Genomic DNA, 23,137 nt, shown 5'->3' on the forward strand with positions numbered 1-23,137 from the left:
AAAAAAAACATACCGATTTAAACTGGTTACTACTCTTGCCCAGAAACGAGAATATGCATATAATTAGTATATTTGGATAGAAAACACTCTAAAGTTACTAAAACTGTTTGAATGGTGTCTGTGAATATAACAGAACTCATATGGCAGGCCAAAACCTGAGAAGATTCCATACAGGAAGTGCCCTGTCTGACAATTTGTTGTCCTTCTGTTGCATCTCTATCGAAAATACAGCATCAGTGCTGTAACGTGACACTTTCTAAGGCTCCCATTGGCTCTCTAAAGCCGCCAGAAAGTGGAATGGGGTGTCTGCTGTCTCTGGGCAAAGTACAAAAGCTCTGTTTGTGAGTGGTCAGCCTGGGGACAGTGAGACTGAGAAGCGCATTCATGAGAATTCTCAATTTTTTTCTTTCAGCCTTTGAATGAATACAACGTTGCCCGGTTGGAATATTATCGCTATTTTACGAGAAAAATAGCATAAAAATTGATTTGAAACAGAGTTTGACATGCTTCTAAGTACGGTAATGGAATATTTAGATTTTTTTTGTCAAGAAATGCGCTCGCGCGTCACCCTTCGGATAGTGACCTGAACGCACAAACAAAACGGAGCTATTTGAATATAACTATGGATTATTTGGCACCAAAACAACATTTGTTGTTGAAGTAGAAGTCCTGGGAGTGCATTCTGACGAAGAACAGCAAAGGTAATCAAATTTTTCTAATAGTAATTCCGAGTTTAGTGAGCACCAAACTTGGTGGGTGTCAAATTAGCTAGCCTGTGATGGCCGAGCTATCTACTCAGAATATTGCAAAATGTGCTTTCGCCGAAAAGCTATTTTACAATCTGACATAGCGTTTGCATAAAGGAGTTCTGTATCTATAATTCTTAAAATAATTATGTATTTTGGCAACGTTTATCATGAGTAATTTTGTAAATTCACCCGAAGTTTTCGGTGGGTATGCTAGTTCTGAACATGACATGCTAATGTAAAAAGCTGTTTTTTGATATAAATATGAACTTGATTGAACAAAACATGCATGTATTGTATAACATAATGTCCTAGGAGTGTCATCTGATGAAGATCATCAAAGGTTAGTGCTGCATTTAGCTGTGGTTTTGGTTTTTGTGACATATATGCTTGCTTTGAAAATGGCTGTGTGATTATTTTTGGCAGGGTACTCTCCTGACATAATCTAATGTTTTGCTTTCGCTGTAAAGCCTTTTTGAAATCGGACAAACTGGTTAGATTAACGAGAGTCTTGTCTTTAAAATGGTGTAAAATAGTCGTATGTTTAAAAAATTTAAATTGCTATTCCACTGGCTGTTGAATAGAGTGGGACGGTGACGTCCCACCTTGCCCATAGAGGTTAACAAGCACTTTCGTGAAAAAAAAGCGATGTCGTTGCACCAATGTGTACCTAACCATAAACATCAATGCCTTTCTTAAAATCAACACACACGTATATATTTTAAAACCTGCATATTTAGTTAATATTGCCTGCTAACATGAATTTCTTTTAACTAGGTTAATTGTGTCACTTTTCCTGCGTTCTGTGCAAGCAGAGTCAGGGTGTATGCAGCAGTTTGGGCCGCCTGGCTCGTTGCGAACTGTGTGAAGACCATTTCTTCCTAACAAAGACCGTAATTAATTTGCCAGAATTGTACATAATTATGACATAACATTGAAGGTTGTGCAATGTAACAGCAATATTTAGACTTAGGGATGCCACCCGTTAGATAAAATACGGAATGGTTCCGTATTTCACTGAAAGAATAAGCGTTTTGTTTTCGAAATGATCGTTTCCGGATTTGACCATATTATTGACCTAAGGCTCGTATTTCTGTGTGTTCTATATTATAATTAAGTCTATGATTTGATAGAGCAGTCTGAGCGGTGGTAGGCAGCAGCAGGCTCGTAAGCATTCATTCAAACAGCACTTTCCAGCAGCTCTTCGCTGTGCTTCAAGCATTGCGCTGTTTATGACTTTAAGCCTATCAACTCCCGAGATTAGGCTGGAACCTATTAGATTAGGCTGGCACCTATTAGAACATCCAATAGTCAAAAGGTATATAAAATACAAATGGTATAGAGAGAAATAGTCCTATAATAACTAAAACCTAAAACTTCTTACCTGGGAATATTGAAGACTCATGTTAAAAGGAACCACCAGCTTTCATATGTTCTGAGCAAAGAACTTAAACGTTAGCTTTTTTACATGGCACATATTGCACTTTTACTTTCTTCTCCAACACTGTGTTTTTGCATTATTTAAACCAAATTGAACATGTTTCATTATTTATTTGAGACTAAATTGATTTTATTGATGTATTATATTAAGTTAAAATAAGTGCCCCCTCGGGAGGTTACGTCGGCAGACCAGTCATGATGGATCGGCAGGGCTCCGTGTAGTAAAAGGGTCCAGGGCAATTGGCAAAATAGGTATTGTAGCCCAAGGAGTGGCTGATGGACCTCTTCAGCGAGCTGGGAGATGGGCCTAGCATAAGCTAGCTCCAGGCTAATTGGTGCTTGCTTTGGGACAGAGACATTAGCCAGGATTAGCCACTCGGATAACAGCTAGCTAGCTGCAATGATCCAGGTGAAAAGGTTCAGACCTTGCGGTAAGAATCAGGAGATGTGGGGAAATAGAGTCCAGGAAGCTCTGGGTTGAATCGCGCTGTGCAGACTGGCAGGAGTTGTCCGGGCTAAAGGTTAGCTGATGACCGCTAGCAGTGGCTCGCTGACTACTAGCTAGTAAGCTTCTGTTGGGGGTTCCGGTTCTAAAGTAAAGAAAATAGCAGATCCATACCATATTGGGTGAGGCGGGTTGCAGGAGAGTATGTTGGAGTTGAGGTTAAAAAATATTTAAAAAATATATGCGAAGAAAAAAGATATATACACGGGACACGACAAGACGAAGACAGACGCCTGACTGCTACGCCATCTTGGGTTACTCAAGAACAGAAGCATGCCGACGCCTTTAGAGGCATGTTTCTAGTACATAACATATTTCTATCTGAACGTTCAAAAACGCTGCGTCCTGCTGAACGCGCTCCAGGTTGTTAGCTATAGCTAGCTAATGACGTAACATGACTGAACAAGGTGTAGCCTAAACAAATGATTAACGATCCGGTCCGCAAGTAGCCTAGATTTAGAATGGCCAGCGATATGCTTTATGAATGCAAAATGTGTCCCGCCAATGAACAATCGGAATAAAAAAAACGTAGCACTGGTATTATGGGTCATATCTTTTGAACGCAATGCTGTTTTCTCTGAGGAAAAGAGGGAGACTTGGCTAGGACGTCGGCTACAGAACCTAGCTATGAAATGCAGTGGGTAAAGTGTGAGGGTTGAGTGAGACTACAAAATCTAAAACCTTTCTATACTCAAGGGAGAGAAAAACATAGCTAGACTATTGTTTTACTATTAAACTTAATGCTAATATTGTTTTTAATTTCGTAAAGCAGCTTGTGTTTCATAACCAAGCAAAGGGTATATAACTAGAAGGCTGGTGGTGACTGATTAGCTATGGGGAAGCAAGAGTCGTCTGCATGATGTGTATAATCGAAAGCGGAGTCAGAGCGGAGCCTGTTTGCCCACACTCATTGCTTGCTCCCAGGCAGCTCACCAGCTGATGAAGGACGGGTGCTGGGTGTCCTTTCCACTGATGAACAGAGCTGTGCTGCACATCTGTGCTTCTAATATTAATTGTGCTTATTGCTGAAATTCTCTCAATCTCTCCAAAAACTAGAGATTTTGTTTGGTTCTAGTTTTTTCTTGGTCTATTTAGCCAGCTATCTCTCGTCAATTACCACTGAAAAATAGGTGCTTTTAGTCTATTTTAGTCACATTTCTTGATGACGATATGAACACTGCCCACCTGTCTCTGGACACGGGGCGAGGCCGTGTGCAGCAGCGAGAACAGGTCCTGCATCAGTGTTAGCTGCTGGGCCAGGTATTGGCGGCCCACGTTGGAGCCGCTCAGTGCCAGCACCATGGAGAGCAACTCGAAGCAGTAGGCGTCCGAGGAGGCGTCGTCGTCGCTGGGCTGCGAGTTGGCGTTTTCCTTGCTGGAGATGGCATGCTCCCATTCCTCACGCACACGGGTCGCCTCCATGCGAATGGCCTGGACTATGTGGGCGCACACCTGGAAGGGGGAAGGGGGAGGAAAGCAAAAGAGGTATATGAAGTCAATTTCAAGTGTTAAGATAACATGGAGAGGGTAAGCAGAGTCAGGGGCTTGAAACCGGTCCCTCAAAGCCTGCTACTGAGGATTATTGTAGCCAGAGATCACATTGTATTGTAGTTTTATATTGTAGTTAATTGCACTTTATTGGCCAGGTATTCATTCCATAGATTGTCAGGCAAGAGACTACTGACCTGTTTCTGCAGGTTGGTCAGCTTGCTCCGGCTGAAAATTATGCCAACCATGTGTTCCTTCAGGTCTGCATCTGAAGGTGCCTGATGACAGGTAAAACAATAACATGTAAATGACAATATTTATCATCTTAATTTGCTAAAAAGTTAGTGTGAAATAGGGGGTGGGTCAAAAAGGTTGGGAACCCCGGTATACAGTATGACCCCTGACCTTATCCTCTCCTTCTGGTGATGACAGCAGGTTCTTCTCCTCCTGTTCAGGGGTGGGCTCAGCATCTCCACAGATCAGCTTCCCAAACACCTACACACACACACCAAGGGTAAAACTTTAACCTAGCCAATTCTCTTAGATCTAAAGTGAAAGAAAACATAAAAATGTTGATTGTGTGATTGACAGTTGAACCGACCTGTGAGGTAATGAGGCGGAACACGCGGAGAGTCTCGGCCTCGCAGTTCTTCTGTTGGGCCACACTGGCTGAGATCTGCCCTGCAATCTTGATGCTCTCGCCCTCCTTCCAGCCCAACACCTTGACCTGGCGCACCCGCAGCGTGTTCTCGGGCCCCTTCAGCTCCACCTTGATCACATGGTGGTCTCCCCCAGGAACCTCGCTGGTCACCCAGCCCATGTGACGCGAGTCGAGGTCGATCTGGAGAGAGGTGGGGAGAAGGGATTGGTGAGTGAAGGTTGTCTTGACACCGAGGTGAATCAAAATGTTTAGTACTGCTTTTCCTTTGTTCCTTCTTTTGAAAACAAATTGTATTTACATACAGTAAATTACAATACACATTGTACAGAAGGGCTTTAATTGCTGCAAGTTTGCCATATCCTATATTAGGCTGTATCTCACTTACCGTAATTTCCGGACTATTGAGCGCACCTGAATATAAGCCGCACCCACTGAATTAAAAAATATATATTATTTTGAACATAAATAAGCCGCACATGTCTATAAGCCGCAGGTGCCTACCGGTACATTGAAACAAATTAACTTTATAGGCTTTAACGAAACACAGCTTGTAAAAAAAATAAAAAATAGCAGTCAACAGTAGCCTACCAAGAGTCATTGCTCCAGACCAAGCTCCCGTGCAGCAGCACTATTTCCTTTTCCAACAGCCAGATCAATCGCCTTCAACTTGAAAGCTGCATCATATGCATTTCTCCGTGTCTTTGCCATGATGAGGGTGACAAAATGACTACCGTAATCAGAATGATGGGAAGTTTGAGCACGCTCGATTTAATCTAAACAGTAAACAAAAAAGTTGTTTGACCTTAACCCGTTCGGCAATTTCATTGGTCTAATGAAAGCTTCATGCCGCCAAAAAACTGAGCACGTCACAGAATGTGTTTATTTTTTATTTATTTTTAAAGCGGGAAAAATCCATATATTAGCCGCGTCATTGTTTAAGCCGCGAGGTTCAAAGTGTGGGAAAAAAGTAGCGGCTTATAGTCCGTAAATTCCGGTATATTCCCAAATAGTAGTGCAATACATATAGTGACCTACTTTTAACCAGAGGTACAGTTTAGGGTGATTATTTGAGTCCTTTCTTTATTTACACAACATTATTTACACAACATACACAACATTACAAAAATAAGAGGCCAAACCTGTTTGATTCTGCAGAGGTCCTCCACGGCTTTGCCACACAGGAACGTCACGGAGGTGACTTTGTTCTGTGGAGTGAGACAGAGAAGAGCGGCTTTAATATCAATGAAAACAGCCAGTTTTTCCATTAACCTTAGATTGTGGCATCTGATTAATTTGATTTTGGAGAATTATGTCCCTTTCAGCCCTCCCTACTCACCCCGATGTCGCGGGAGTTGTCCACGTGCACGGTGACGTAGGAGGCGTTGATGCCCTTGACGCAGCTGATGGTGATGCTCTTGGTCTTGTTTTTGTCCTCATCTCCCGACTCCCAAAAGGTCTCGGTGGAGCCGTCTGTTAGGCTGCCAATCATGGCAGGACGGCTGGACGTCTTCATGTCCACCAAGATGGTCAGGTCCTTCAGACTGGTCACCAGGCACAACTCCTGGAAGGTCAAATGATGTTCAACACCTCCCAGCTATATAGATAAATAAGATTTATTGGACAATTTAGAAATGAACATTTCAGCCACTCAAGTGGATACAATGCATTTAAAACCATAGAGGATAACAGAAAAGGTTTTACAATTTAGCTAGCAATCCTAAATGTTTTTATTTCAGCCATACAAGTGAATTCAACACATTTAAAAATCAAAACGTTTTACAATGTAGTTACTCCTAAACCTAGTCCCACAAAAAAGTAATAATTTTATCAACAAAGAAGGTCCAGGGTCATGTTCATTAGGCACTAAACGGAAGAAAGCAGACTGAAAATAGGAGGGAATAACTGGACTTAAGAAATAAATGAACACGACTCAGGTATCTGTTGTGTTGGTCTGCACTTGGGTCTCAGACAGCAGTTGTGGTACCTGACTCACCTAGTCTCTTTTTTTACCTGCTTTCTTAAGGTCGAGCTAGCCACCACAAAACGTCATGGGCCAGTTTCCCAGATCCAGTCCTGGTTTAAAAATCATTCTCAAAGGAGATTCCCTATTTCAATAACTTCTTAGTCCACTACTAGGCTTAATATGGGTCCGGGAAAACAGCCCTATGAGTATGGCTCTCCTATTGGATTCTGTCTCACCTGGCTCATGGCCTCGTAGCCAGACTGCACACTGATGTTGAAGCTCTCCTCGCTGTCGCCGTCGTCCGACTTGGACAGGATGTTGTTGATGTGGTGGAACACGTTGCTCTGGTGCAGGAACTGGTGGTCTGACTGTTTGAACTTCAGACTCCAACACCTAATAGAAAGAGGGGGACACACTCCGGGTCAACGGTGAGATCACGCACTCACATTGATCAGTACACAATGGTAGCTAAGTTGGTTGGAGGATGGTGCCCCCATAGGCGCCTGAGCAATGGAGCAAACAGAGCAGCTGCACCACCACTTTCAAATATATATATATATATATATATTTTTTGCAACCCCACTTTATAACTAGAAAATGATCAATTTGTAATTTTCATTGATTAGTAATGTTTTGAACTAGTCTGTATTAAAATATTTTAGAATTAGGATTGCATTTTGCACCCCCAACCCCCGTCGCCTCAAGTTGAATGGTTTGGACCACTAAAGTTTTGCTTCACTTCCGCGAAACACTGTTTTGGCTCAGTGCAGTTAATAGAAAGTGCTAGTTACACCGCTGGTGTTAAAATGAAAAATAACCTGCAAAAGGAAAACGGTTTATTTATTTTGTTGTGCTGTTGTTACATTTGTATTGTTGTTTCATGTCCGATGCACTCAGGGTGTTGTTAAATATAATTTGAGAGATGTGCACCACGAGTAAATTCATTGTATAATTTCACTTTGCCTGTAAGAACCAAATACATTTTTTTATAAAGTGCTTTTTACATCAGCTGATGTCACAAAGTGTAATACAGAAACCCAGCCTAAAACCCCAAACAGCAAGCAATGCAGATGTAGAAGCACGATGGATAGGAAAAACTCCCTAGAAAGGCAGGAACCTAGGAAGGAACCTAGGAAGAAACCTATAGCGAGGAACCAGGCTCTGAGGGGTGGCCAGTCCTCTTCTGGCAAAGCAGGGTGGAGGTTATAAGAGTACATGGCCATTAAGGCCATGATGTACACGGGCATGTCTGATTAGGCTTTGCTGTGTCGCAGCCTCTGGACTGAGTAGCCTTATCTTCCATCAGCCAATTGGACAATAATCATTGGACAATAAACTAGACGAGGTACGATCACGAATATCCTACCAACGGGACATCAAAAACTGTGATATCCTATGTTTCACGGAATCGTGGCTGAATGACAACGTGGATATTCAGCTAGCGGGATATACGATGCACCGGCAAGATAGAACAGCACAGACGAGGGGGGGGACGGTCTGTGCATATTTGTAAACAACAGCTGGTGCACGAAATCTAAGGAAGTCTCTAGATTTTGCTCGCCTGAAGTAGAGTATATTGTGATAAATTGCAGGCCTCACTACTTGCCTGGAGAGTTCTCAGCTATACTTTGTGGCTGTTTTTTTTTACCACCACAGATACGGGCACTAAGACCGCACTCAGTCAGCTGTATAAGGAAATAAGCAAACAGGAAACCGCTCACCCAGAGGCGGCGCTCCTCGTGGCCGGAGACTTGCAGGGAAACTTAAATCAGTTCTACCAAATCTCTATCAACATGTTAAATGTGCAACCAGAGGGGAAAAAATTGTAGATCACCTGTACTCCACACACAGAGACACGTATAAAGCTCTCCCTCGCCCTCCATTTGGTAAAACCGACCACAACTCTATCCTCCTGATTCCTGCTTACAAGCAAGAATTAAAGCAGGAAGCACCAGTGACTCGGTCTATAAAAAAGTGGTCAGGTGAAGCAGATGCTAAACTACAGGACTGTTTTGCTATCACGGACTGGAATATGTTCTGGGATTCTTCCGATGGCGTTGAGGAGTACACCACATCAGTCACTGGCTTCATCAATAAGTGCATCGATGATGTCGTCCCCACAGTGACTGTACATACATACCCCAACCAGAAGCCATGGATTACAGGCAACATCCGCACTGAGCTAAAGGGTAGAGCTGCCGCTTTCAAGGAGCGGGACTCTAACCCGGAAGCTCATAAGAAAACCCGCTATGCCCTGCGACAAACCATCAAACAGGCAAAGCGTCAGTACAGGGCTAAGATCGAATCTTACTACACCGGCTCCAATGCTCGTCGGATGTGGCTGGGCTTGCAAACTATTACAGACTACAAAGGGAAGCACAGGCGCGAGCAGCCCAATGACACGCGCCTACCAGACGAGCTAAATCACTTTTATGCTCGCTTCAAGGCAAGCAACACTGAAGCATGCATGAGAACATCAGCTCTCCGTAGCCGATGTGAGTAAGACCTTTAAACAGGTCAACATTCACAAGGTCGCAGGGCCAGACGGATTACCAGGATGCATACTCATAGCATGCGCTGACCAATTGGCAAGTGTCTTCACTGACATTTGACCTGGTCTGTAATATCAAATCAAATGTTATTCGTCACATGTGCCGATGTGAGCCATGACAAGCATTTCTGGATACAGATGTGAGTGCTTCGGGTCAGTAGTCATTTAGGCAGGTTACCATAGTGTTCTTTGGCACAAAGACTATGGTGGTCTGCTTGAAACTGCTATTACAGACTCAGTCAGGGAGAGGTTGAAAATGTCAAGGTCCAGAGCGCTCAGGATCTCAGACTGGGGAAAAGTTTCACCTTCCAACAGGACAACAACCCTAAGCACACAGCCAAGACAACACAGGAGTGGCTTTGGGACATGTCTCTGAATGTCCTTGAGTGGCCCAGCCAGAGCCCGGACTTGAACTCGATCGAACATGAGAATCCAGTTTCAGCAGTTCCGAGCTAGCCCTCCTTATGTCGTTTGACCCCACATGGACTACGACCTCGTCAGCCCCTGGCAGCTGTCGTAGAACGGTAGGAAAACACCTAGTAATGTCCTATATGCGATCTCCAGGATAGCACAAGTTTTTTCCCCCAGGAACCGAGATGTTACTCACCATAGAGCTGCCAATGATAACGGCTGGTGAAATGGCAGAGGAGGTCTGGCAGATTTTGCGCCTCAAGCCGGCCACAAAACCCATTGTGGCTGACAGAGGAGCCAGTGCATCAGACACACTCGAGTTCCGGAAAGAGGAGGAGCGCAGTAGATCCGAGGTAGAGTCCCCCCTGGAACGTGGAGGATCCAAGTCCAAGGCAGAATCCCCCAGGGAAAGAGTCCGGATAGGATAGGTGACGACGGCGCGGTAACCTCCGAAGCCAAGAGGGCGATGCTGTTTGATAACTGGATTTGGGACAATAGACTGAGTACCAGGCCATTAGCGACTGGTAGGCTACTAATTTATTTTTATTTATTTATTTCACCTTTATTTAACCAGGTAGGCAAGTTGAGAACAAGTTCTCATTTACAATTGCGACCTGGCCAAGATAAAGCAAAGCAGTTCGACACATACAACAACACAGAGTTACACATGGAGTAAAACAAACATACAGTCAATAATACAGTAGAAAATAAGTCTATATACAATGTGAGCAAATTAGGTGAGATATGGGAGGTAAAGGCAAAAAAGGCCATGGTGGCGAAGTAAATACAATATAGCAAGTAAAACACTAAAATGGTAGATTTGTAGTGGAAGAAGGTGCAAAGTAGAAATAATGGGGTGCAAAGGAGCAAAATAAATAAATAAATAAATAAATACAGTTGGGGAAGAGGTAGTTGTTTGGGCTAAATTATAGATGGGCTAAATTATAGATGGGCTATGTACAGCTGCTCTGACAGCTGGTGCTTAAAGCTAGTGAGGGAGATAAGTGTTTCGAGTTTCAGAGATTTTTGTAGTTCGTTCCAGTCATTGGCAGCAGAGAACTGGAAGGAGAGACGGCCAAAGGAGGAATTGGCTTTGGGGGTGACCAGAGAGATATACCTGCTGGAGCGCATGCTACAGGTGGGTGCTGCTATGGTGACCAGTGAGCTGAGATAAGGGGGGACTTTACCTAGCAGGGTCTTGTAGATGACCTGGAGCCAGTGGGTTTGGCGACGAGTATGAAGTGAGGGCCAGCCAACGAGAGCGTACAGGTCGCAGTGGTGGGTAGTATATGGGGCTTTGGTGACAAAACGGATGGCACTGTGATAGACTGCTTCCAGTTTATTGAGTAGGGTATTGGAGGATATTTTGTAAATGACCGTCAGCGGCATCAGAGTGCAGTTTTGGAGAAGCCTAGTTACTGTTACACAACGGTCATGTGGAATTTGACTGCGGTCATGACTTGTGACTGCAGGTGTGGCAGTAATGCGGTCACGTAACAGCCCTAACCATATAGCAAACTTCAGACACCGGAAGGAGTAGTTTCTGAGTGGCAGAGAGTGCTTTTGCATAGAGGTTTAGTTGCCGTTTTTCTTGGGACTGAAAAGAACTGCTCAGAATGTAAAATAACATTATTAACCGGTTCCCATGCTTTTAAAATAAAGTTTGTTGCAGAACACTACAGATCACTTTCGGTTTTCTGTTCTGTTCCCTGAACCAGTTCAAACACCTGTTACATTCAATCAATCTTTCTATTTTTAAAAATGACGATGGTATTTACTTAGGTTGATGACAACACAGTAGATTCATCAGATGAGTAGTAAAGGTGATGGCGGACAGCGCTTTTTAGTCTACCAGATACTTGTATGTTGAGAAACCCAGCAGTTGTATTTTTATTTTTTTAACTGTGGAAAAAAAACTGTGGCTGTGAAAAAATATTTGATAAAGTTAATATTATATTGCCTATTCATATATAGAAAATTATTTGACCCTTTAAAAGATATAGCTTTCGTCTTATTGCAAGATAATATGCTCTGTTCCAAGTGTATGGTTAAAATTATTTAGCTGAAGGCAGGTTTGAGTTTAAAGCGGAGGTGAACTTTGAGCAACAGGGCCACCGTACCTGAGGGCCATCTGCTGCAGGGAACTTCCACTAGGAAGTGACATCATGAGGTCAGAGATGGTCTGGAGGAGGCGGTGGAAGGTGTGTGGGAGGGGGTGGGCGGCCTCTCCGGCGATCACAATGTCAGACAGTGGGTGCTCACACACTCCAAGGTCCCTCTCCTGTGTGTACGAAGAAAACATAATGGAAACGTTTATAAAAACACACATATTAAGGAAGCAATGACTTCAGACATACATTGACATTGTCTGAATATAGAACATGTTTGTACTGGTACCTCAAATAAAAACGTTTATGTATCCAGGTTTGTCGCATTGAGATAATCTAATTTGGAAGAGACCTGTTTCGCAAGAGACGACCCCACCCAGGTCCTGGATTCTTAATCAATAAAATGTATTTATAAAGCCCTTCTTACATCAGCTGATGTCACAAAGTGCTGTACAGAAACCCAGCCTAAAACCCCAAACAGCAAGCAATGCAGGTATAGAAGCACGGTGGCTAGGAAAAACTCCCTAGAATGGCCAGAACCTAGGAAGAAACCTAGAGAGGAACCAGGCTATATGAGGGGTGGCCAGTCCTCTTCTGGCTGTGCTGGGTGGAGATTATAACAGAACATGGCCAAGATGTTCATAGATGACCAGCAGGGTCAAATAATAATAATCAAACATCACCTGCTCCATCACAATTTCCTTGTTCCCATGGGCTTTATTTTCATCCTCCTCCTCTTCCTCGGGTTCAAATGGTGACGGGGTGAGGGAGGCGACAAAGTGCCACAGGATGTCGTGCAGCGAAGTGGTCTGGATCACGTTACACAGCAGCCAGTTGAATGCCTGAGGGGGGGAGATGGGTTAGTTGGTGGCTCAGTCCTTTTCATTTTACAACAAAAACCTGAAATGTATTAATTTATTGCATATATAAGTAACAAAAACCAACGATGTATAACGTTGACAAAAGTTATTGGTTTGAAAATCACCAGATCACATTAGATTAAGGACAGAAGGGAAAAGCGATACAATTTAGGAAAAAGGTACAGTGCTTTTCAAACCACGAACCTAACCTTAACCCTAGTACTACTACTTCAGAAAAATAAACATTCTAATCAGTTTATCATCTCAGATATTGCCTACACTTTTGTCCTTTCTAACAGGGCCGTCTAGCGACTACCACTGACACCTCAAAGAGGATGTAAGCCAATAGGCTAATCACATTAGCATTTGACATTACACAGCTAACTGTTTAATTGTGCTATACAACTGCAAATGCCTAGCTAGAGTAAGCATGAGACATTTTCCTATGGGAAATACTATCTTTGACAGACGTACCTCCATGGCGAAGACTCTGCAGGCGGACTTGCGGAGGGCATGCTTCATGGCCACCTCCAGACCCTCCAGGTCGTGGTGCTGGATGACGAAGGCGAGGACGGGCCACTGGAAGTTCCTCTCGCCCTTACTGAGGGATCCATGGGCCGAGATGAGACGGGACAGTTCCGGGGACGGGTGGCGCAACAGAGAGGAACCCACTTCTGGAGGGGAGGACAGTGTTACAATTAAGTGATAATGCCCGAGAAGTTGGTGTTTGGAGGATATATTGGCATGGCCCGAGATGAAGTCTTCGAGGGCATTATGACTTTTATACAACGGGTTACCAGTAACTTGTGGAATAGACACCGGCTGGAATGCGGTTTTAACCAATCATCATTCAGGGTTAGACCCACCCATTGTATAAATATGATATAAATAACAAAACAATAAATACGGTATTACAAATGTCATGATGACTGGTAACACTTAGTAATTTTCAACCCTATTCCAGCTGACATTTACAAATAATTAATCCTATGAAAACAAAAAAAAGAGTTACACTTCAATGTCTTTATCATGTAATGACCATTACCATAATTATTTTGTAGTAAACATCAGGTACACGAGTTAATGGTGAAGTGTAGAATAACTTTTGTCTGCATCCAAAACCCTTAGTTTAATGGACTATACTAGTAAATAGGATCACATTCCTCTGGTTTCGTGGTTCAGGGGAAGGTTTACCCACCTGCATCCCCACTATGGACTCTGCGTCTGGGCACGGCTTTGACCCTGGCCGGGGAGGCCGAATGCTGCTTGTCGTACTCAGAGGCCACCACAGAGTAGGACCTCTGGAACACCGTCCGCTTGGACAAGTCACTGTCTGTGATTGGGCTGGTCTCTAGACTGCAAGAGATACAACAAAGAAATGTTGACCATCTGTTTATGTCATACATGACACATAAATAGAACACACAAACACTCACAGCACACTGGAACGAGTCTCTTTCACACACACGCACAGATATGACACACGCTACAACCACATACAACACACACTGACATAATCACAGTCTGCTCATCTCTACTCTCAAAAAGAGGTGTGTGTGTGTTACCTGGGGGGCATGGACTTCATGTTGCTCTCGGGCTCCTCGAACACGTTGGGGCAAGCGTCGGGGGTGACTGAGATGTAGGGCGCAGGGACAGATGTGGAGCGCAGGTACCTCATCTCGTCCTGGAACAGGTTGTCATCTGTGTACCCACCAAAGTTCTCTGTGTGTTGCCTGGAAGAGAGGAGACAGGTTTACATACATGTATCATATGTAGTTGAAAGATTTAGTGTTTAGGTTATGTGGATGCTACCTCCTAGCAAATAAATGTTAAGAATTCCATGATGGTTTTCACTGTGCAACATGTTCACGGGATATGGGAAGATACTACACAGACAAAATGTATGATCATCGCTTGAATTAAAGTGGCCACAGCGCTTCAAGTGTAATGCTGTCCCAAAGGGCATAAAACTAAAAGAGGAGGAGACTCTTTAGGAAGAAAAAATAAAAGGAAATCACCTTTAATTTTTCCCTCCCAGTCTCTCCAGTCCTTTTAATTTTGATCATCACAATAGATATCCATCATTTACCTGGCCAGCGTCTGCAGGTAGAGGCAGCCGATCTTGTTGGGCATCTCATCCGAGACACCCTCCTTGAGGCTGGGCAGTGTGGAGTGGAGCGGGCGAGGCGGGTGGTGGCACAGCAGGCTGGGCTCAGCAGCACTGCTTAAGGACAGCAGGAACAGGGCGTTGGCACGGATCACCTGGTGGGCCTCCATGGTGGGAAGCGCCCGCGGCGTCTTCACCTGCAGGGGCTTCTTCCTCGACTGCTTCACCTGGATGGGTAGGGAGGGTGGTTAGAGGCCACGGGTGGGTTAGAGGGGAGAGCAGGTAGCCTAGCAGTTAAGGGCATTGGGCCAGTAACCAAAAGTTTACCTAGCAAGGCACTTAACCTTAATTGCTTCTGCTAAATTAATAAAATGTAGAGTTGAAGTTTGTGGTAATATTTGTAGGTAGAGGGATGCGGGTCCCTAGAGAGATCATTGCGGCGCTGTCTGCATTTTTTATGCTTCTGTTGGAAGCGTGCGGTCAGATCAGACAACTTTGGGATTAAAATATTTTTTGCTGTCTGGCAGATTATTTGGAAATGGTCATCTTCTGCACTTTATGGGTTAGCTTACCTATTGTATTAAAAAGCACATCTTTGTTGCATTATTCACATTATATACCTCCTAAATATGATTAAGCTATAGTTTACTACATCGCCAAGAAATAAATATTGATCAATCATATTTGTGACCCGTTTCAGGAAACTAGGCGTATGTCGCGGGTCACTACTTCACAGGAGAACCATTTGAACGTAAACTTTTTTAAATAAATGTTTTTATCAAAATGCGTTTTTTGTTGTTGCCAGAAATGCCTTCTCGAACATGTGAACTTTCATGTGCCTTAATAACAAACGTGCATGCCATCTGTAAATACAAATAAAATTGTTAAATTACAAGCCTAGTTTTTTCTTTTTTGACAAAAAAGTCAGCAACCTTCCCGCTAGCCATGATTGGTTGAGATAATGAGTGGGCTGGACATGCTGAGTGATGAGCATGCGTCTGTCTATTTGAGCTTGTCAGTATGTGTTGGTAATCCTGTATAACGCTGCTTTTTTTATGTATCGTGTATTAACCTCTTACATCTAGACGTTCCGCTAGCGGAACACCTGCTCCAATGTCCAATGATGGGCGTGGCGTGAAATTCAAATTCCTCTAAAATCCGAAAACTTCCATTTTTCAAACATATGACTATTTTACAGCATTTTAAAGACAAGACTCTCGTTAATCTAACCACACTGTCCGATTTTAAAAAGGCTTTACAGCGAAAGCAAAACATTAGATTATGTCAGCAGAGTACCCAGCCAGAAATAATCAGACACCCATTTTTCAAGCTAGCATATAATGTCACAAAAAACAAAACCACAGCTAAATGCAGCACTAACCTTTGATGATCTTCATCAGATGACAATCCTAGGACATTATGTTATACAATGCATGCATGTTTTGTTCAATCAAGTTCATATTTATATCAAAAACCAGCTTTTTTACATTAGCATGTGACGTTCAGAACTAGCATACCCCCCGCAAACCTCCGGTGAATTTACTAAATTACTCACGATAAACGTTCACAAAAAACATAAATTATTTTAAGAATTATAGATACAGAACTCCTCTATGCACTCGTTATGTCCGATTTTAAAATAGCTTTTCGGTGAAAGCACATTTTACAATATTCTCAGTAGATAGCCCGGCATCACAGGGCTAGCTATTTAGACACCCACCAAGTTTAGCCTTCACCAAAATCAGATTTACTATAAGAAAAATGTTATTACCTTTGCTGTCTTCGTCAGAATGCACTCCCAGGACTTCTACTTCAATAACAAATGTTGGTTTGGTCCAAAATAATCCATAGTTATGTTCCAACAGCGGCGTTTTGTTCGTGCATTCTAGTCACTATCCGAATGGTAAATAAGGGTCACGCGCATGGCGCATTTCGTGACAAAAAAATTCTAAATATTCCATTACCGTACTTCGAAGCATGTCAACCGCTGTTTAAAATCATGGTGTCGTCTCGTGCACGAGCACGTACCCGATTTAAACTGGTTACTACTCTTACCCAGAAACAAGAATATGCATATAATTAGTAGATTTGGATAGAAAACACTGAAGTTTCTAAAACTGTTTGAATGGTGTCTGTGAGTATAACAGAACTCATATGGCAGGCCAAAACCTGAGAAGATTCCATACAGGAAGTGCCCTGTCTGACAATTTGTTGTCCTTCTGTTGCATCTCTATCGAAAACACAGCATCTCTGCTGTAACGTGACATTTTCTAAGGCTTCCATTGGCTCTCAGAAGGCGCCAGAAAGTGGAATGACGTGTCTCCTGTCTCTGGGCGAAGAACAGCAGGAGTCAGTTACTGTCCCCAGTGGTCAGGCTGGGGACAGTGACACTGGAGATGCGCGTTGATGAGAATTCTCCATTTTTTTCTTTCAGCCTTTGAATGAATACAACTTCGCCCGGTTGGAATATTATCGCTATTTTACGAGAAAAATAGCATAAAAATTGATTTTAAACAGCGTTTGACATGCTTCGAAGTACGGTAATGGAATATTTTGAAATTTGTTGTCACGAAATGCGCTCGCGCATCACCCTTCGGATAGTGACCTGAACGCACGAACAAAACAGAGCTATTGAATATAACTATGGATTATTTGGAACCAAAACAACATTTGTTGTTGAAGTAGAAGTCCTGGGAGTGCATTCTGACGAAGAACAACAAAGGTAATCCAATTTTTCTAATAGTAATTCTGAGTTTAGGTTGTCCTGTGATGGCCGAGCTATGTACTCAGAATATTGCAAAATGTGCTTTCGCCCGAAAAGCTATTTTAAAATCTGACACTGCGATTGCATAAAGGAGTTCTGTATCTATAATTCTTAAAATAATTGTTATGTATTTTGTGAACGTTCATTGTGAGTAATTTAGTAAATTCACCGGAAGTTTGCGGTGGGTATGCTAGTTCTGAACGTCACATGCGAATGTAAAAAGCTGTTTTTTGATATAAATATGAACTTGATTGAACAAAACATGCATGTATTCTATAACATAATGTCCTAGGAGTGTCATCTGATGAAGATCATCAAAGGTTAGTGCTGCATTTAGCTGTGGTTTTGGTTTTTGTGACATATATGCTTGCTTTGAAAATGGCTGTGTGATTATTTTTGGCAGGGTACTCTCCTGACATAATCTAATGCCTTTTTGAAATCGGACAAAGTGGTTAGATTAACGAGAGTCTTGTCTTTAAAATGGTGTAAAATAGTCATATGTTTGAGAAATTGAAGTTATAGCATTTGAGGTATTTGTATTTCGCGCCACGCGATTCCACTGGCTGTTGACTAGGGTGGGACGCAAGCGTATGAAATACTGCGGGTGCAGGTGGGATGAATAAATCAGTCCCGGGCACACCTCTACTTGTAGGAATAATGCATTATGATGCAGTTATAATGCATTGTAAAACTGTCACAAGCATGTTACCAAGGCTGTTTATGAAAGTACATGGTAGCGAAAGGTTATCCTCTGAACTGTGACTATTACTGTGAGAAATTAGTATATTGAGCATAATATGTTAAATCCTGACTGTTAACTATCCAAGTATCCATTTGAACTTGAAGAATTTAATGTGTAAAGATACAGTACAAAACAACAATTGATTGAAGCGTCGAGAAGTACAGTACCTTTTCCCTGGCTGCAGTCTGCTTCTCTCTTAGGTACTTCTCCCTGCAACGGTCACACACCAGGTACCAGGTGCTTCCTCCGATCCCGCCGTCTCCACAGTTTCCCGCCCAGCCCCCACAGAAGTGGCCAATGCTGTTATAGCCCTGGCCTCCCGCATAGCGACCACAACCTGCCCAAAACAAAACTAAAGCTAAAATCCACCAACTTAAATAGAACATATTAAAATATATTTATATAATATACATTCATGCTAAGATCATATTGAGCAGTGTTGCCATATTAGCAGAGATACAGTGCAAATGGTTCAATGGGGTCAGCCACCATCCGCCTCAGTATGAAGAAATGTTCTGCTTTAAAGCGTTATTTTTCATCCACAAATGTAATAAACAAAATATAGCCTTTCATAGGGCTTAAAAGTCAGACTTTTATGCGAGAGGTTGGCTAATCTCTCACAGTGATATGGCATGTGTATTTATAACAGTATGGAATAAAAACAAACCCAACATTGTTGGTCTTACCTGGATGGGCCTGCCTCATGTGGTAGGTGACAGGGTAGGGGTGCGACTCCCCACACAGCTCACAGATGGTGTCCTTCTCCGGTCCCCCCATGGCCAGCTGGGCCATCTCCCCAAACAGGTTCCCCCTGGGGCGCACCTCCGCCTTATCTCTCTTCTTTTTCTCCTTCTTGGACTTCTTAGTGTCCTTCTCGTTCTCCTTTTTCTTTAGGATGGCGCTGGAACCCGGGCTGGGGAAAATCATGTTTTGGGTGGCTGCCTTGATGGTTGCCATTGAGATGTCCTCCCAGAATGCAACGAGGTGCTGGAGGGTGAGCGGCAATATGGACTTAGCCCTCATTGCAGGGTGAGAGGCCACCTCGAAGGAGATGTGCTCCCCCTTGCCATCCTCACACTTTTCGGGCAGCGGAGGCTCTTTGAGCATTGACAGGACCTTGTTCTTGTTGATGCTGCCCATCTTGGAGATGTCTGGCCCATGCGGGGAGATGTTGAACATATTGAGGGCCGAGGATATCTCCAGTGAGTGGCGGTTCTTCAGCCTGCTTTCCTTCTCCTCTTGGCCGCCCTGGCCACCCAGCGAGCTGCGGATGGGCGCGTGCTCCTTGGTCCTCTCTGGGTTGAACTTGAGGAACGAGGAGCAGGCCATGGCGTCGTGGACGATACCCTCGTGCCAGAGGAACGCGGCGAAGACCGCCCGGGCACACTCTGCAACTGAGGGTGACATGGCCTGCTTGGCGGGCTCGGCGACCCTCGACGAGCTCTCGCCCTTGAAGAGCGGGCCCGACTTGTCCTTCTTGGGGCGCACGTGTCGGCTGGAGGTCTTGCGGCTGACTTTGGGCGACAAGCGGCTGCTCTCCAGCTCCTCCTTGACGGGTGCCTTGCCGATGCTGAAGTGCACCTTTGAGGAGCCCTCCTCTGCATTGCTCACCTCCACGTTTTCGTTGTTTCCCTCATCATCATTGGAAAGAAGAGCACTAGACGTACACACCTCCACCACCTCGCTGTGGAGGTTCTCCTGGGTCACATGGGGCGACGGGGTGCGGTTCTCCGCGTTCCTATCACCTCCTTTGCTGCTCCCGTCCTTGGGTGGTAGTTTGGGTTTGGGCGAGGTGGACCTTCCCCTTAGGGGCTCCGAGGTGAGCGGGACCTTCTTCTTCCTCAGGGTGTCCGGGTCCAGGGTGTACGAGTCCGACTTGGACCTTTCTCTGGGCGGGTCCAGCTGAGCCTTGGAGGAGGGGCTGACATTGGGAGGGAGGTTCTGGTCATGGGTTTGGTTCTTGTCTTGTGGCATGTTCTTGTCAATTGGTTGGTTCTTGTCCTGAGCAAAGTTCTTGTCGTGCTGGGTGGAGGAGGAGCGGGGCGAGGAAGTGCTGGAGGGGCTAGACCTCCCCGAGGTGGAGGAAAGGCCCTTCTGTTTGGGCGAGGTGGAGCGGGAGCCAGGGTTAGGTGACTCGGCGCGCAGCCCGGAGGAATTACGATCACGCCCGTCAGCCTTCAGTGCCTGCAGGGTGTTGTGGTTGGGCGAGTGGGAGCGGCTATGCGAGTCCGACCGCAGCTTGGCAGTGTCCGACCTCAGGATCAGGGCCTCGCTGGCCGGCGGATCTTTGCTTTTGGACTGTTCCGAGGAGCGACCGCCACGCCCCTCCTGTTTTGGGGAGCGACTTTCCAGTCGTTGTTTGGTGGCCGGGGACATGGGGCGCGGCCCTGAGTTACCTAGTAGCCAGCCACAACATAGAAACAGTTATACTATAACTAAGAGAGTTACTGTAAAAGGCAGCACATCTGAGTACAATACTCAACATCTAAGGGTCAAAACAAAATGGATTATGAAAGGGAAGAAAAAATGGGGGGGAGAAGAGAAACAACAGTAGAAGTCTGGACATTTTATAATTTTTTAAAAACATGTTAAAACATAAAAAAATGAAATAATTATTATCAATAAGAAACCTCTTTCTTAGACTGTGGAAAGTTGTGGACCAATACATTTTAGAAAAGTGACAGCATTAGAGCAGAGGACATAGATAATTCTAGAAGAGCCTTCAATGGCCTTGACATAGATTAATATAGTTTTGAAAAGTTACTATCTATGCATGTCTGAAGGCCACTTACACAGACAGGGGTAGCTAATGGATCATGGTGCAACTGATGAGAAGAAGCCCATGCAGCCCAGCACTGTGCCCTAGAATAGGTAATATAAACTCAGCAAAAAATGAAACTGTCTTTCAAAAGATAATAGGTAAAAATCCAAATAACTTCACAGATCTTCATTGTAAAGGGTTTAAACACTTTCCCATGCTTGTTCAATGAACCATAAACAATTAATGAACATGCACCTGTGGAACGGTCGTTAAGACACTAACAGCTTACAGATGGTAGGCAATTAAGGTCACAGTTATGAAAACTTAGGACACTAAAGAGGCCTTTCTACTGACTCTGAAAAACACCAAAAGAAAGATGCCCAGGGTCCCTGCTCATCTGTGTGAACGTGCCTTAGGCATGCTGCAAGGAGGCATGAGGACTGTAGATGTGGCCAGGGCAATAAATTGCAATGTCCGTACTGTGAGATGCCTAAGAGAGCGCTACATGGAGACAGGACGGACAGCTGATCGTCCTCGCAGTGGCAGACCATGTGTAACAACACCTGCACAGGATCGGTACATCCGAACATCACACCTGCGGGACAGGCACAGGATGGCAACAACTGCCTGAGTTACACCAGGAACACACAATTCCTCCATCAGTGCTCAGACTCCGCAATAGGCTGAGAGAGGCTGGACTGAGAGCTTGTAGTCCTGTTGTAAGGTAGGTCCTCACCAGATATCACCAGCAACAACAACATTGCCTATGGGCACAAACCCACCGTCACTGGACCAGACAGTACTGGCAAAAAGTGCTCTTCACTGACAAGTTGAGGTTTTGTCTCACCAGGGGTGATGGTCGGATTCGCGTTTATCGTCAAAGGAATGAGCGTTACACCGAGGCCTGCACTCTGGAGCTGGATCGATTTGGAGGTGGAGGGTCCGTCATGGTCTTGAGGAGGGGGGGGGGGGGTGTCACAGCATCATGGGACTGAGCTTGTTGTCATTGCAGGCAATCTCAACGCGGTGCGTTACAGGGAAGACATCCTCCTCCCTCATGTGGTACCCTTCCTGCAGGCTCATCCTGACATGACTCTCCAGCATGACAATGCCACCAGCCATACTGCTCGTTCTGTGCATGATTTCCTGCAAGACCGGAATGTCAGTGTTCTGCCATGGCCATCGAAGAGCCCAGATCTCAATCCCATTGAGCACGACCTGTTGGATCGGAGGGTGAGGGCTAGGGCCATTCCCCCAGAAATCTCCGGAAACTTGCAGGTGCCTTGGTGGAAGAGTGGGCTAACTTCTCACAGCAAGAACTGGCAAATCTGATGCAGTCCATGAGGAGGAGATGCACTGCAGTACTTAATGCAGCTAGTGGCCACACCAAATACTGACTGTTACTTTGATTTTGACCCCCCCCCTTTGTTCAGGGACACATTATTCAATTTCTGTTAGTCACATGTCTGTGGGACTTGTTCAGTTTATGTCTCAGTTGTTGAATCTTATGTTCATACAAATATTTACACACGTTAGGTTTGCTGAAAATAAACGCAGTTGACAATGAGAGGACATTTCTTTTTTTGCTGAGTTTATAATTGGTCTTTAGAATGGATCCTGTCTAGGGACATTAGTCCCACCCCTAACCTCTATGTGAATAAGTATCTCCCCTATTCCTTCTGATAATTGTAACTAGAGTTCAGTTTAGAACAAATTACCTATTTACCTGTGTTTTACTCTTGATAATCCTATTTATCCTGTTGTTCAGCATTAACTGACTCCGTAACGGATTCCCACATTTCAGTCTGAAGGAGGCATGCATTTTGTATGTTACCCACCCTTTTGCCTGAGAGCAAGAGATGAGAGTGCAGAACCATGCCCAGCCGCGGACGCACTGCTTTTGTGCACACGCTCGTGAGAAGAAGCAAGGCTGCGTGATGAAGAACCATCTACAGCGGAAAACAGTGGTAGGTAAGCAAAACACAGGGAATGAATGCAGGGACACCCTCACAGAGAAAAGAAGCGTAGTG

The 23,137-nt window shown here is 44.3% G+C and overlaps 1 protein-coding gene across 1 annotated transcript in view; it reads right to left on the bottom strand.

Moving 5' to 3' along the window:
• LOC100380858 (E3 ubiquitin-protein ligase MYCBP2) overlaps nucleotides 1-23,137 on the bottom strand; it is a 356,005-nt gene that overhangs the window by 39,488 nt on the left and 293,380 nt on the right. The window contains 16 exon segments of the mRNA XM_045707688.1: nucleotides 3,877-4,143; nucleotides 4,377-4,457; nucleotides 4,585-4,674; nucleotides 4,781-5,020; nucleotides 5,980-6,045; nucleotides 6,177-6,434; nucleotides 7,040-7,196; nucleotides 11,886-12,046; nucleotides 12,557-12,715; nucleotides 13,208-13,407; nucleotides 13,932-14,089; nucleotides 14,299-14,466; nucleotides 14,823-15,067; nucleotides 18,514-18,683; nucleotides 19,033-20,742; nucleotides 22,946-23,056. Coding sequence (XP_045563644.1) covers nucleotides 3,877-4,143; nucleotides 4,377-4,457; nucleotides 4,585-4,674; nucleotides 4,781-5,020; nucleotides 5,980-6,045; nucleotides 6,177-6,434; nucleotides 7,040-7,196; nucleotides 11,886-12,046; nucleotides 12,557-12,715; nucleotides 13,208-13,407; nucleotides 13,932-14,089; nucleotides 14,299-14,466; nucleotides 14,823-15,067; nucleotides 18,514-18,683; nucleotides 19,033-20,742; nucleotides 22,946-23,056 — 4,241 coding nt within the window.

Source organism: Salmo salar, chromosome ssa25 (genome assembly GCF_905237065.1).
Source record: "Salmo salar chromosome ssa25, Ssal_v3.1, whole genome shotgun sequence".
In the NCBI taxonomy this organism is placed as follows: Eukaryota; Metazoa; Chordata; class Actinopteri; order Salmoniformes; family Salmonidae; genus Salmo; species Salmo salar.